This window comes from Sebastes fasciatus, chromosome 15, assembly GCF_043250625.1.
Source record: "Sebastes fasciatus isolate fSebFas1 chromosome 15, fSebFas1.pri, whole genome shotgun sequence".
In the NCBI taxonomy this organism is placed as follows: Eukaryota; Metazoa; Chordata; class Actinopteri; order Perciformes; family Sebastidae; genus Sebastes; species Sebastes fasciatus.
Genome location: NC_133809.1, coordinates 6,940,736 through 6,955,870, shown reverse-complemented (window position 1 = coordinate 6,955,870; position 15,135 = coordinate 6,940,736). Strand labels below are relative to the sequence as shown.

At 40.2% G+C, this 15,135-nt stretch overlaps 2 protein-coding genes across 7 annotated transcripts in view; both read left to right on the top strand.

Moving 5' to 3' along the window:
• The window catches only part of actn1 (actinin, alpha 1), a 69,222-nt gene extending 62,015 nt beyond the window's left edge, over nt 1-7,207 (top strand). For 2 of the 6 annotated variants that reach the window (XR_012597285.1, XM_074660891.1), the window contains exons 16-20: nt 888-1,067; nt 2,659-2,805; nt 5,769-5,834; nt 6,178-6,336; nt 6,581-7,207. Coding sequence is in view for 4 of the 6 variants with exons in the window: in XM_074660891.1 (XP_074516992.1) it covers nt 888-1,067; nt 2,659-2,805; nt 5,769-5,834; nt 6,178-6,336; nt 6,581-6,739 (711 nt within the window). In the remaining 2 variants the exon portion in view is untranslated. Of the gene's footprint in view, nt 1-312; nt 340-887; nt 1,068-2,658; nt 2,806-5,396; nt 5,478-5,768; nt 5,835-6,177; nt 6,337-6,580 lie in introns of all 6 variants that reach the window. The other 4 variants (XR_012597284.1, XM_074660890.1, XM_074660893.1 and 1 more) reach the window with 3 other exon arrangements.
• A 1,633-nt stretch (nt 7,208-8,840) lies between these two features.
• Nucleotides 8,841-14,907, top strand: cox16 (cytochrome c oxidase assembly factor COX16). Its single transcript, XM_074609739.1, has 4 exons — nt 8,841-9,021; nt 11,036-11,113; nt 12,945-13,013; nt 14,344-14,907. The coding sequence occupies exons 1-4, from the start codon at nt 8,947-8,949 to the stop codon at nt 14,455-14,457; spliced, it is 336 nt and encodes a 111-aa protein (XP_074465840.1). The 5' UTR covers nt 8,841-8,946; the 3' UTR covers nt 14,458-14,907.
• The last annotated feature ends 228 nt before the right edge of the window (nt 14,908-15,135 follow it).

Below are 15,135 nucleotides of genomic sequence, written 5' to 3'. Positions count from 1 at the left end.
GTCAAGTATTTAATACTCTTATCAACATGGGAGTGGGCAAATATGCTGCTTTAAGCAAATGTATGTATATTTTTATTATTGTAAATCAATTAATAACACAAAACAATGACAGATATTGCCCAGAAACCCTCACAGGTACTGCATTTAGCATAAAACATATGTCCAAATCATAACATGGCAAACTGCAGCCCAACAGGCAACAACAGCTGTCAGTGTGTCAGTGTGTCGACTTGACTATGACTTGCCCCAAACTGCATGTGATTATCATAAAGTGGGCATGTCTGTAAAGGGGAGACTTGTGGGTACCCATAGAACCCATTTACATTCACATATCTTGAGGTCAGAGGTCAAGGGACCCCTTTGAAAATGGCCATGTCAGTTTTTCCTCGTTAAAAAATAGCGGAAGTTACTTAGCCTCCTTCGCGACAAGCTAGTATGACATGGTTGTTACCGATGCAGCTAGCTTTAAAACGGAGCCCGCTACAACTTCTGAAAGATCGATATTTCATGTTGCGTTAAGGCGTTAAAGAAATTGTGGCGTTAAAACAAATTTGCGTTAACGCGTTATCGCGTTAACTTTGACAGCCCTATTAAAGAGTCGTAAGAGCTTTGGCCTCGCGTACTCCCACACTTAGAGACTGAGTCGCTGATCAAAAAATGATATTTATGTTTATAAAATTCTTTTAAACCGGCTGTGAAATGTGAAAACAGGCTGTTAATAGTCATAGTGGCATCACAAGATTTGCAGCGATATGTAACATATAGTAAAATACCTAAATTAGATATGATAAGAATGTGTCTGTATGACGGGTTTTTGTATATTCTTACCATGTCCTCCACTTTGCAACGACTCCTTCTCATTAAATAATCTGTATCTGTCTCTGCAGGAAATCGGCCGCATCTCGATCGAGATGCACGGCACCCTGGAGGACCAGCTGACGAACCTACGCCAGTACGAGAAGAGCATCGTCAACTACAAGCCAAAGATCGACCAGCTGGAGGGAGACCACCAGCTCATCCAGGAAGCTCTCATCTTCGACAACAAGCACACCAACTACACCATGGAGGTAAAACCTGGAGCCACGCTCTACATAAATCACCACACATGACATTTATGTGTTGTTTTAAGTCAGATGGTCGAGGTTTGCCACAAAGAACAAAACAAAGGGAGGCAGGATGTTCAGACGACCACAGGAAAGTCTTTGAGAGTTTAATACTGAGCTTTGCTGACGTTGCAGTTTACCATCCAGTCTCCAGAGCACATTATTAACTCTTGGTCTCATCAGCCAAGTGCTGTAAAACCGTAAACCCCTGCCTGTCTGCCAGGAATCATTTTTACTGGCCAATAATTCATATGAATCTTGTTATTGAAATTCTGCACATCAACTGACCCATTTGCAAAGCTATTATGTAGGTGTGTGTGTCTACAATCAGCTTCTGTTGGGTTCAGAGACAAGAGCAGATTTAAAGTGTAAATGACGCATTTGTTATTTGTATTTATGCAAATTATATTTTTGTCTGCATCTCTTTATTTGCTGGCCATGTGCAGCCTTTCTGTTGTGGTTCAACCTACTCAACTATTCAGACAGAAGAAAAGCAGCAGTAATTCCAGACTGTTTTTGTCTGACGTATCCCCATAAAATACTGTACCCCTTCGATAAATAGGCTGTATGAATGTGAATCCATGCGAGGCATAGTGGTCGCTTTTCCCTGTTTTTCAGTAGGTTTTGTCCAGTTTGTATTTGTACTACAACAACTGGCAGAAGCTGGACGTTTTAACCATTTATCCACTACTTTCCAGGGGTGTAACAACCCATCGATCTGGATCGATACATCGATTCAATGATCAACGATCCAATATATTGATGCAAAGTGAAAACATCCAAACATATATCATCCTCTTTAAGATACGCCCTTATTTTGAAATTCTTATTATTAAAAAGAATAGATTGTTTTTTTATTTAAATGTCTGGAAGAGCTCAGTAATACAGCTGTCAAATTATATTAAGGTGCTTTTTGTGAGTTTATATAAATGTAACTGATTGTGTTAAATATATGAAATATGATATTGTACCATATCGATCGCAGGCCCATGAATTGAATTAAATTGAATCGAAATCGTGTCGTGGTATCAGCAAATATCGTATAATTATCCAAAGAATCAATATAGCATTGTTTTTTGCAAGCGTGCTAACTAGTTTCATGCACGCTCAATCACAAAACGTGTTGTTAAGGTGTTTCATCTGAATAGTTGTTCAAACTCCAAACACAATATTGAAAAGGTTATAGATCTATTCGTCAAATCATAATTTATATTTTTATGCCTCCACGCCACGTGAACGCGATATCTTAGGAACATCTGGAGGTCGTGTCTAGAAGTTGGGGAAACTCTCGATATAGTTAAGGTTAGGCACTGATCTCGAATAGTTAGGATAGGTCGTCGTCGAAATGTCTTAAATGTGGACTCTATTTATACAGACATTTGACAGGGTTTCTGTCCTGATGTAGTAGAACCCCAGTCTTCTGATCCTCCATTCAGGTTGAAACAAACTTCCAACCTCCGTTTAACCAAAAGCTAAAGCCCAATAAGACTCTTTTACGATCCGTCTCCTCCTTCCCTAAACTTCCTCTACGTTTATGTCTCCCTCTCCTCTGCAGCACATCCGTGTGGGCTGGGAGCAGCTACTCACCACCATCGCCCGCACCATCAACGAAATCGAGAACCAGGTCTTGACGCGAGACGCCAAGGGCATCAGCCAGGAGCAGCTGAACGAGTACCGGGCTTCCTTCAACCACTTCGACAGGGTCAGTACACGTACTGGGTCACGGTGCAGACACAGAGCAGCAGGCGACGAGAGGCGCAGTAGGTGGTACAACGCTCAGTTACAGTCAGCTGGTAACATACAACGTACACATGGTGTCAAGTGAGAAATAGGTTAAGGTTATAATATGTTGTTTTGTTATTAATGAAATGAAAGTGAATAAAAGTATTTTCTTATGTATTAACTTATGTATTTCCAAAAGTGTCAAATTTCTGCTGCAGAAGTTCGACACTTTGGGAAATACATAAGCTAATAATAACTTCTGACATATGGAGTCACAGGTTTGTCTTTTTATATATTTAGACTGCATCAACAAAGCAAAGAAGTTAAGGTGAGGATATATCATGTCTGGGTTTGCTGCCCGAGGTGTGGCTAATGGAAATCCTTTAATGACCCTTTAACCAGAAAACATGGAGTGTGCTGTGAGTACAGTTTGTGTGTGAAATGCATCAGTCTGTATTGACCTTACGCTTGGTTGAAAAGGGACTTACAGTTCAGTGACACAACATTCATCTTTAAAAGCTCCAGGGCTTTCAGGCATATCAAGGAAAGTAGCAGCTAGAATCAGCTTCATGCATCAGCTAAAGTCTTTTATTTTGAAATACAAGAAGGTCTGCATTAGGGATCCCCCTCTTTTTGTTGTTTTGGCCTTTGTCGCCTAAGATTTCTTTCGTCGATTAGTCATTTTTATGCGTTTTTCATGCTGAATGACTTATTTCTAAGACACTTATGAGCACTTTGGTCGAGGACAGCCTTAGTCTGCATTAAATTAAAAAAATAAACACCGAGCCGGTAGAATGGAAACTGAGAATCTTTCCATTGAAGGCTGTTTCTATACAACCTGCTCTCTTCGCCCCCCCCCCCCCCCCCACCCCTCCAGATCTTAGTGTTTACACTGCGGCTCACCGTGTCAGGAACAGCACCAATTATGGATGAGTTTTTATTTAGCTCCCCCTCCTCCTCCTCTTCGTCCTCCTCCTCGTCCTCCTCACCCCAGCTCTCCTGCTGACTCCGCCATTACCTCATGTATTTTTCCAGAGCTGGCCTATTGTTAATCAATACCTGAGGTTGACGATCAGAGCCCACAGGAAGCCAACTGTGGACCTGAACTTGTGCTTTTGTTTCATATTTCATTAGATTAAGCCTTCAACCTTCGAGGCTTTCAGTGTGACATTAGATGGAAGGTGTGTCGAGCTGCAGCAACACATTAATCTGATGTATTGATTAGAAAAAAGGAGTCATTTAAGTTCAATTTGATGGGGAAACATTTAGTTTGTATTCGTTTTTAGTTTGTGCCAATGCTGAAACAATCAGTTAGTCCATTAAGACAAAATATGTCTCAAACATTTGCTGATTTTAGCTTCTCAAATTTTAGATTTGCTGCAAATTGAATATTTTTTGCAGACACCTTGGCCTCGAGGGAATTGGGATGCGCTTTTTCACTATTTTCTCACATTTTATAGAAACAATTAGTTGAATAATCAAGAAAATAATCAACAGATTAATCCACAGTGAGAATAATCTTTAGTAGAGCTGAAAGGATTAGTTGCTTAATCGATAGAAGCTTAATGAGCAGGACTCCCTGGAAGAGGAGAGATAATTGTTATTTTGAAAATCCAATAGTCATTTATGTATTTTTTTTTAAGGAAAGATAGAAAAAATTCACTGGTTCCAGCTTCTTAAATGTAAATATTTTCCATCTTTCTTAGTCTTCTATGACATTAAACTGAATATGTTTTGGTAATGGACTGTTGGTCGGACAAAATTAGACAATTTAAGACGTTATAGGGCAAACAACTAAAAAATTAATTGAGAAAATAATTAGTAGATTAATTGATTAATTGGTTTGAAGTCTAAATCCTCTGATTCCAGCTTCTTAAATGTGAATATTTTCTGGTTTCTTTACTCCACTATGGCAGTAAACTGAATATCTTTGAGTTGTGGACAAAACAAGACATTTGAGGATGCCATTGGGCTTTGGGAAACACAACGTTTTTCCCATTTTCTGACATTTTAAAGACGAAACAACTCATCAATTAACCGAGAAAATAAGTGTCAGATTAATCGACAGTGACAATAACTGTTAGTTGCAGCTCTATTGTAAATGTCTGAAGTGTTTAAGGATGCATTTTGCATTTGATGATGTACAAAAGGTAAAAGAGATGCGTTTGCATCTAAGAAGAGCATATTTTTGTGACGTTAAGTACGTGTGCCATCGACGATATGAATAACCTCACCTCAGGGCCCGTAGTCTGCCTGCCACACTGCACATTAACGCCTCTGAATGCCCTCGCCCAGCATGGCAGCACTGCTGCCACCGTGTGTTAACCTGCCAGATCCTAATGAATATGCACTTATGTGTTCTCTGTTCTCTATCCCCTGCATGGCCCTCTCCCCTCACTCCCACTCCCACCCCCACCTCACCTCCTTTTACCCCCTGTGCATGGTGCACTCCCTCCACCCTCCAACACCTCACCTCCCTGTTCACCCCTTCACCGTCACTGACACCGCTGTATGTGTTGCTGCATGGCCTGTGGCCCCCCGACGCCTCGCCTGGCGCTCCCACAACCCCAGGACCACTCGGGCACTCTGGGCGCGGAGGAGTTCAAGGCCTGCCTGATCAGCCTGGGCTTCGATATCGCCAACGATGCACAGGTACTTAATCGTAGCCACACCCACGCTGTGAGAGGTTTAACTGGTTTCTCTTTTTCTCTTTTGTACTTTCCCCCTCTTGTACTTCTATCCTTCCCCCTGTTCTCCCTCTATTCCCACCTTTACTGCTCATCCCTTCCTCTCTAAACTTCCTTTGTGACACCTTGCAAACGTCCACATTGTGGATTATTGCGTTTTTTCCTCCTTAATTCTACTCTTTGTTCATCCTTTACTCCTCCACTATCCCTGCCTCTGTACATCTCTCTCTTCCTCCTGGTTTCCTTGACCTTGTAGAAGAGATCAGGATTCATGGATGCTGAAGACTTCAAAACCTGCCTTATCTCCATTGGTTACAACCTGGTAAAGCCACGAGCTCTCTTCAAGTATCAAAGTTTGTTTGTGTGTGATTAACGAGACCAGTCGGAAACGGTAATGGGTAGATGAAAACTTCATTTTATTTATTTTTTAAAATGTATATCGTATTTTATTTATTATTTTAAAGGATGGTTTATTTTCCTTAGAGCTCCATTAAAGGAATGTATTAACGGTACTTTAAATTAATTTAAAACTCACTCATGTAATTTATATTTGTGCTAAGTTATCCCGAGTTATTTCTCCGTATGCAGAATATCCGTCATATGCTGTGCGTCTTTGTGTGTTGCCGTGGCGACTGAGCCTCACACTTCCTCTCTGTTGCCACCAGGGTGAGAACGAGTTCTCCCGCATCATGAGCATAGTGGATCCCAACCGGATGGGCCTCGTCACCTTCCAGGCCTTCATCGACTTCATGTCCCGCGAGACGGCCGACACAGACACTGCCGACCAGGTCGTGGCCTCCTTCAAGGTCCTGGCGGGGGATAAGGTACGGCAGCCTGGTGTTGTAGTAGAGTAACACATTCCTACATTCGGCTCCATTTGGCCAAGAGATTCTTTTTTTTCCCCTTTTTATGTTTTCAAAGAGTGATTGTTTACCTTTAATAATGTAAGTGATCTTTTCCAGAGGTAGAGTTATGAACTTTGGTTTAGCGGTCTTCTTCCAAGAGAGTGAGATAACTCTTTTTACATATGAATAAAAGATTTAATTTAATTTTTCTCTTCCTCGACAGAACTACATTTTAGCCGACGAGCTGCGCCGGGAGCTGCCTCCGGACCAAGCGGAGTACTGCATGGCCCGCATGGCGCCCTACACCGGCCCCGACGGCGTGCCCGGAGCCCTCGACTACATGTCCTTCTCTACGGCTCTGTACGGAGAGAGCGACCTCTGAACACTCTGTCAGTCGTCCTGACTCGGGACCACCAGCCTACCTGCTCTGATCACCGCCACGTCCTCCGACTGCCCCGTCACCAAACTCCTGTCCTACTACGCTCATTTTTTGTACGTCTCTGGCCTTATCTTTTTATCATTACCCTCTGCTTCCTCTTCTTCTTCTTCCTCCTCCTCCTCCTCCTCCTCCTCCTCGTCCTCCTCCTCCTCCTCCTCCTCCTCCTCCTCCTCACCGCTCCCTCACACTCTGTCTCCGTCGTATTTGCTTCCCACGCAATGCAGCTGCTCTCCAGGTTTACAAAGAGGGAGAGAGAAAAAATGTTTGTTTCTGTTTTTATTTTCTTGTCATTGTTTTTCTTCATAAAATGAATAAAGTTAACATATTTTATTATACTGAACAAAAAAAGGTATTTTTCTTCACCTGATTGAAAATAAGAGACGAAAATTGTAATAAAGAAAAATTGCTATACTTCCTCTTCTTATTCTCTGTTTGCTACAGGGACTATTATGGTCTTAATGGATTTACTTTGACATTTTGTGCATTTAGCTGACTCTGAATAGTAAATGCCTTTATCAGGAAACTGTAGGCGATGTATACAGTATGTCCCTGGAGAAGCAGGTAAGAACTCTCATTAACATGATTATCGTGGCCTTAATACTCCCACATAAAGTTAGTGATTACCTGCATCAAGAGAAGATGTGGACTTGAGGAAACTGGAGCCGTGACAATAGTGATGGAGGTACAGACTGTATATAAGATGTTTTTAAAGTTTTAGACCCTCTAGGGGACATTTTTCTTCTGATCAGGACTTTATTCTGTTCAGTAGTTTAAGATTATGATTATGGTAAAGCTGTCCCGAATACCATTTTTTGGGCTTCGAAGCTACGATGAGTGATATTCGAAGCTGTTCTTCCATCTGTCTGTCTCCATCTCCCAGTGACCGGGACAGTGCTGCTTCTGCTGCACTACTGTACACACATGCACCTCTACACACAACAAACAGTGATATCCATCTGAGAACAACTAATATTCATTAATGTTGGATATGCATTATGGGATTACTCCTTATTTCATGGGCTATTTGGGGATTTATACATCATTATAGTTTACTTATATAAATAAAACATATATAGATATGTGTTAACATACTGGTGATTTTACACGTTTTTTCCATTTTCTGCAGGTCAGACAATTGACATAACTACACTTTTGATAATACCTTTTTGACTTTGGACTGTGGTTAACTGTCCCACAGAAAAACTTTTTTTTATTTTTAGATACTTTTTATTTTTTTTATTTTTTAGGCAGGTGTTGCCTTAAAGGTCCCATATTATCAAAAAGTGAGATTTTCATGTTTTTTTTTTATTATAAAACAGACCTAAGTCCTATATAAATACTGTGAAAGTACCGAAACACTCAATCCACAGGGAAATACACACAGCCCGTATTCAGAAACTCTGCATTTGAAACAAGCTGTCAGGATTTCTGCCCATTTGTGATGTCACGAATATACAATATTTAGACCCTTGACACAATTTTAAACGTAAACGTTCTAAATGTGTCCCTGTTTATTTCCTGTTGCAGTGTATGTGAATGTCATCAGCTGACAGGAAGAAAACATGGACCCAAACTGTTGCCTTGCAACGCAATTCCATTTCAGTTCCATTGCAATTCCATTGCAATGGAACTGAAATGGAATAAAACGGAGCGTTTCAGACAGAGGGTAAATACAGGCATATTCAGGCAGACAGTATGAGGAAAATAAAGTGTTTTTTGAACATTACAGCATCTAAACATGTTCTAGTAGAAACATAAAATACAAGTATGAACCTGAAAATGAGCATGATATGGGACCTTTAAAGCCCATATCATTTCAGTTTGTGCTATGATTTAGTGGTGTGCAAGAAACGAGGAAAAAACACAAAGTAAACAGTTAAAGATTAAACAAAAAAATACACAAGGAGAAAACAGCAAACAACAAGAGGAGTTTTGACATTTAACAATCTTATTTTGTGGTATTTCTTTCTCGTGATTTAAAAAAATAAAAATAATAATTCCTCCTCGCCATCCCTGCAGCCGACACCGGAACCTTCGGTCGCGTCTTCGCAACTACACGGACCGTTTACTGCGTTGGACTCATTCCGGAAGCATGTCCCGGCTGTGACCTGCTGCTGCTGGTTGTTTTCATCAGTAACATGGATTTATAGATGAACACAAGAGTCATGTTCAACTTAAAGGCACTGCGGAAAAACAAAACAATCAAATACGGAGTTCCTATGCTCGTGAGTAACTTTGATTTTACATTAGTGACGTGTTTATCAGTGTTTATCAGCTGTTAGATAACACTCTGCTAGCAAGTTAGCAGTTTCATGATACAGAACAAGCTGCTGTCAAACATCAGAGAGTCATTCTGTCAGTTTACTGTTACAGGAATATCAAAGTCTAAGTTGGTCTTCCATAATTAGTTATTTGCTTGTTTCAACGCAGGATTTAACGTGACTAACAGATGTTAGTGTTGTACCTGATCCTCACCTTGTCTTAGTGACTTGTCATTTTACTGTAAGCAAATCAGCACCAGGATTTATGTGTTATGGGAACTTGTGCATATCTAGTAGCTTCAAAGCAACAGCAGTTTTATTCATTCACACATTCAGTTGCCAGATAATTAAATACTGAAACAGCCCTGCAGGATGCTGAAGTCAGCTTCTGATGTTCAGGGTATTAGAAATCCCAGTGAAAGTTTTAAAGGTCCCATATCGTACTCATTTTCAGGTTCATACTTGTATTTTGTGTTTCTACTAGAACATGTTTACATGCTGTAATGTTAAACAAAAACAGCTTTATTTTCCTCATACTGTCTGTCTGAATATGCCTGTATTTACACTCTGTCTGAAACGCTCCGTTTTAGTACATTTTGACGGAATTGCAACAGAATTGCGTTGCTAGGCAACAGCTTGGGTCCATGTGCACTTCCTGTCAGTTGATGTCATTCACATACACTGCAACCAGGAATAAACTGGGACACATTTAGAGCGTTTACGTTTAAAATTGTGTTAAGGGTCTAAATATTGTATTTTCGTGACATCACGAATGGGCAGAAATCCTGACAGCTTGTTTCAAATGCAGAGTTTCTGAATACGGGCTGTGTGTATTTCCCTGTGGATTGAGTGTGTCGATACTTTCACAGTATTTCTATAGGACTTAAACATGCTTAATAATGTAAAAGACATGAAAATCTCACTTTTTTATAATATGAGACCTTTAATGTTGTTTAAACCCACTTTCAGATTTGTGAAACTTTTTTATTTCATTTATGAAAGCAAAAACAATATGGTTTTCTCCATCCAGACAACAATAGACCAGGTCATACATTTTACACCTGTGAAACCTGGACTCCAGTAACTGTTTAACACACGTTCATATTTGTGAAACCTTTTCTCTATTTGTGTGCACTTATTTTCCCAACCAAACCACAAAAACGCTTCACAAATCTGAAACTGTGTTTAAAACTGTCTTAATCTTTTCTAAATTAATCTAATCCAGGTTTGAGAAGTATAGTGGCTTTTGATCTAGGTTGGGGGGGAAAAGGCAATGAAATCCCAGCTTTTGTGTTTTCTCAAATAGATACTGTGTTTTAACCATTTAACTTGTTACTGGAGTTACTTGTTAATCAAGTCCAGGTTTGACAAGTGTAAATATAGATTGATGACAGGATGGAGAAAACACAGTGAAATCACCATTTATTTATTTTTTTGCTTTCATAAATAAATGAAAGGTTCCACGAATCTGAAAGTGGGTTTTAAACAGTGTTGAGGCTTTAACTAGGAAAACCTCTTTATAACAAGAAGTGATGCAAAAAACTGAATCTGTTGCTCAATATTTTCATTTAAGTTTTTCTTAACCTTCCCGAATTCCCCGAATCAGAAGCTGCTAACTTCAGTGTTGTCAGCCTTCCAATGAACCCCATCTTCATGAAGGTTATAATCAGTTTTTAGAGAGGTGTTCTTCAACCCTCTAATCATTTTGGACTCTGTAGAGTAATTTGTGATGCTGTTAAATTGTAATGCATATTTTGGGCTAAAGAATTGTGTTCTTAGATAATGAATTCTCAAATGACAACTCATTTGTAAAAGTTATCATGTTTAACTGGGAACTAGTGTTACTGTGATGTCATTATTCATAAGAAACTCCCTCCAACCTTGGTTGAAGCAAGTGCTCTACATTGCACAAACTTCAGTAACCAAAGTATGTAGCATTAAATGAACTAACTATTTTGTATTCTCAATGTTTTTTCAGTTGCTCGTAGTTGGAGGATCTTTTGGCCTGCGAGAGTTCACACAGATTCGGTACGATGCCCAGAAGATCAGAAAAAGGGTTTGTAGTAAATTAACTCTTAATGCACATATTTGATGTTGAGTTGCTTATAATAAATGTGACAGTAGATTAAGTTTCTCACATTTCCACCATCACAAGAATCCAGTAGAATGAACCAGCTCATAATCACTTCAGTGGTCAAAGACAGTCTCTTTACAGCCAGTGTGCAATGACTCCCCCCAGTGGTTTGTCACATAACTGCATGTGAGGATCCTTATTTTACCTACTGTATGAGGACAGTGTAAAAATAGCACACATATAGAGCTGTTTGGGTCTGTCTGTGAGGACTGCTGGGATCTCACAGTGCAGTGTGGATGATTTAAGATTATTTATTATTAGAACTAGAGACATTATCTATCCATCATTTCAGACACTGCAGGCACACAGCACTGACAGGCCTTTCTAACCCATTTAGCGAGTCAATACAAGAGCAATAAATGAGAACAAGCTGTAATAATTAATTAAACGACAGACGCAGTTCATTAGAATGACAGAAGACCAGCCCGTTATTAGAAGCCATCCCAACCTGATGAGCTGGCTGCGAGGGGAAGTAGCTGTTTTGTGCTATTTTACTCTGACAAACGCCGATGCGCGTCATGTGGGTGGGAGCCAGATGGCAAGGGGGCATCTTTTCTTATTACTGTCCATGTGAGGCGGCACTAGACTGTGGATGACGGCGGTGGAGGGAGGCGGCGGCGTGCCCCTGGCAGCGAGCCTGAGCAGCTGCCCCCACACGACTCGCTCTCCTTTGACGGGGCCTGCGGCACAGCGAGCCTCTCTTCCTCTCAGACCCCGTGGAGCAAAGATTCAACTCTGCTCAGCGTGTGCGTGCACGTGTAATTTAATGCATGGAATATCTAAACAGTTGTCAAGAATGCGCATGATTAAAACCACTCTTGCGGCTCTTACTTGGAGCTGTTATCAGCCGATTCCATTACTTTGTTCTCACAGATATTTTCCCACTTAAATCATTAAAAGCGCTGTCTGAGGGTTAAGTCACTGTATGATCCAATTAGCATTCTCTCTTCAACGATCTAATTTAGCCCGGAGGAAGAGATGAACTTCAAGGCCTTTTCTCCTCCCTGTCCAGGTTGTGTGTGAGTTTTCTTCACCTCTGGTTTATTTTTGAGTTGAAGGAAAAAGCTTATAACACCTCCATAGTAGGCATCACACTAATTACTTGGGCTATTAATTCCCTGGTCTGAAGGCTGCAAAATATTCCATATATTATTTATTTGCTGTAGTAATGTAGGTCTAATTAAAAATCAATCACGGAATTATGAAACTCATCAGTCACCCGAGTAGCTGCGGCATTATTGCTGTGAAATATTAGAACTCATTAAAAGTAATGATTCAGAATGGGATTCATTTCAGTCCTATTCTCGGGCAAAATCAATTTGCATCGCAAAACCCAGATAGCTCCATCGGACGCTCCCAAAACCCTCTGACACATAATTTCTTTTGCCTTTTTACTAAACCTGGTGATGATGCCAAATCAAGCAGAATAATTCAGAGAGTAGAAACAGGGTAAATGAGATCCTCCCTCGAGGTTTGGGGAGGCTAGACTTTGAGAAAAAGTTGAAAATGGCTTCACCTCTTCTGCAGATGTCATCATTTCTACATTAAAGAAATAAAACACAAAGAAGAGGAGACGATGCTGCTTCAGTCCAAAGTTGCAACCATACAAACTGCTGAAACAAAGAGCCCATCAACATCTTTGACTCTCTTCATCTCTTTGATTTATCATTTTCTCCGTGTTGTTGTGAATGCATGAATTTCTATCAGAAAGCTCCGTATTGTAACATTTATTCTCCTCCTCTCTCTCTTTCAGCTGGATCCTTCTCTGGAGGCCAAAGTGAACGTGGAGAAGCAGTCGGTCATGCTGGAGGAGGAGTATAAGGTAAGGAGACGCCGGCTCCCTGAGGGGGGGAGGAGTAGATGAAAGAAACTAACTGATGTGTCTGTCTGCAAGAGAAGGGAGCTAGTAAACAATATGTGCTTTTATAGGGTGTCATCAAAACGCCAGATGTTTTAAACAGTCTAGAAGAGCGCATTTTATCATGTATCTAAAAAATGTTGTGCAGGCAGGAGAGAGAAGTAAAGACATGGATCGTATACGTAGCTATTCATATCATTTTCAACCTCTTATTTAGGAGAAAATCATGACTGTGCTATTCTTAAACAACCGTTAATATCTTCTTAGGGCTGGGCGATACGGCTTAAAAGTAATGTCTATATTTTAAGGCTATGCCGAGATATACGATCTACTGTATATCTCTATTTCCATATTTTCTCTAAAATAGCATAACTGTTTGATTTAACCCTTTCACCACCGTGATCATGCTAGCATACTAATCTGAATACTCTAAGGTGGTGTGCTGTCATACTGAAGTCCGATTGGTCTTTGGGGTTTAACTTAGTTTATTTGAGAGAAGGGAAAGTGCAAATTTATAAATACATATGGTATAAAAAAATGCCAGAATTAGCCAAAAAGCTATTTTTCATCTGAAGTCCCTGGCTAAGGTGATACAAAAGGCTTCCTAAAATACATTGGTCTTTGGAAATGTATTCTTATTAAGTTTGAGTAATTATTCACACAATTGAAATTCATTTTTATCTGAAATAATTATTATTCATTATATTTATTATTTAATATTAATTTTATATATATATATTTTAAATTTAAATTTATTATTTACCACTTTTTATTGAATTTTACCTGTTGACAGTTGACAACTGATTATTAGCGACTTCAGTTTAAGGAACTTTGGTACTAATATTGCCGAACAACCATACTGGAAGGCGGAGTGAAAAACCGGCCGTCATAGAGATGCCATGTTGTTTAATTATGGAGATTACTGCACACAGTCTCTCCTGGAAGGCAGGTGGATGTGAATGTTGGATTGTAAGTGTCAGAAAGTTAGAGAAGTCAGACTCAGCCCGCCTAATCCGACGTTACGAAGCTGTTCACCAATCTGACAAGCTGTTCTGAAGAAGCAGTTTAATTCCTGCCTCTTCTCACCTGCGTGACACAGCAGACAGATGGTCGGAAGCCTCTACATCTGGACATTTCACAGCACGTCTTGTGTTCGTGCAAGAACACATTTTCATGTTTTCAGAGCTGAAAAAATCCTGTACAGTTTTCAGCCAGAGTTTAATCTCAGATATTGAATTATTGTCATCCTGAAGTTTAAACCTCATCTCCTGTTGTTGTTTTGTCCTTTCTGAAGAAGATGCAGGAGGTGAATTTGGAGGAGTGGAGGAACATCCGTGGTCCTCGTCCGTGGGAGGACTCTAAGGAGTACCAGGAGCAGCAGCGCTCCAGGCAGAATAAAAACGTCTGAGGGTTAAGGGACGCCAGGCGGAGCGGCCTGCACACACACTGAGTCTGTGGCGAAGACGCCGCTGAGACCCACGTAGGCGAAGCGCTGCAGCTTCAGAGAGTGGACTCGGCTGAGTTGGACTTTAAACTTTGCTCGTTGTTTGTAACAAGTTGTGATCTCTTCTGGTTGTAACACATTCAGGACTACAAGTGGATAAAATAACGCCACATGAGCCCAAAAGCTTGAAATAAGTTCAAGGTTGAATTGGTCTTTGTCATTTTGTACAAACGAGTATAAAGCAGTCACCTGTTGGTTGGTTATTCTCCACTCTGCTGATCAGGAGTTTGTAATAAAACCAACCAGTAGATGGCACATCTGTGTGCTGCTACTCTGTACCTTTCACACAGAAGGAATAATATATGTCACTGTATGATCTCCATGTCTCAATAAATTATATTCTATCGATCCAAATTGTTACTTTTACTTTTATTTTGTTTTTGTCAAAAGCTCGTAGACGTAGTGAGTCTTTGTTTACAACGGTATCGCATTGATTTACCAGTTGAAAGTATAAAAGAATAAATAACACAACAGTCCAGCCCTTCCTCAGGCTTTATAGGCCTCGACAGTAATCTGTTTCTCTGACAGTTATTACTTTGCAACGCGCTGGATTTATTACGTTTGTAATGGAAATACTATTAC

What these genes read in the sequence shown, in the direction of transcription:
- cox16 (XM_074609739.1), top strand. Translation starts at nt 8,947, where the DNA reads ATGAACACAAGAGTCATGTTCAACTTAAAGGCACTGCGGAAAAACAAA. An exon ending in CCCAGAAGATCAGAAAAAGG is followed by an intron (nt 11,114 to 12,944) that starts GTTTGTAGTAAA and finishes TCTCTCTTTCAG; the next exon opens with CTGGATCCTTCTCTGGAGGC. An exon ending in TGCTGGAGGAGGAGTATAAG is followed by an intron (nt 13,014 to 14,343) that starts GTAAGGAGACGC and finishes TCCTTTCTGAAG; the next exon opens with AAGATGCAGGAGGTGAATTT.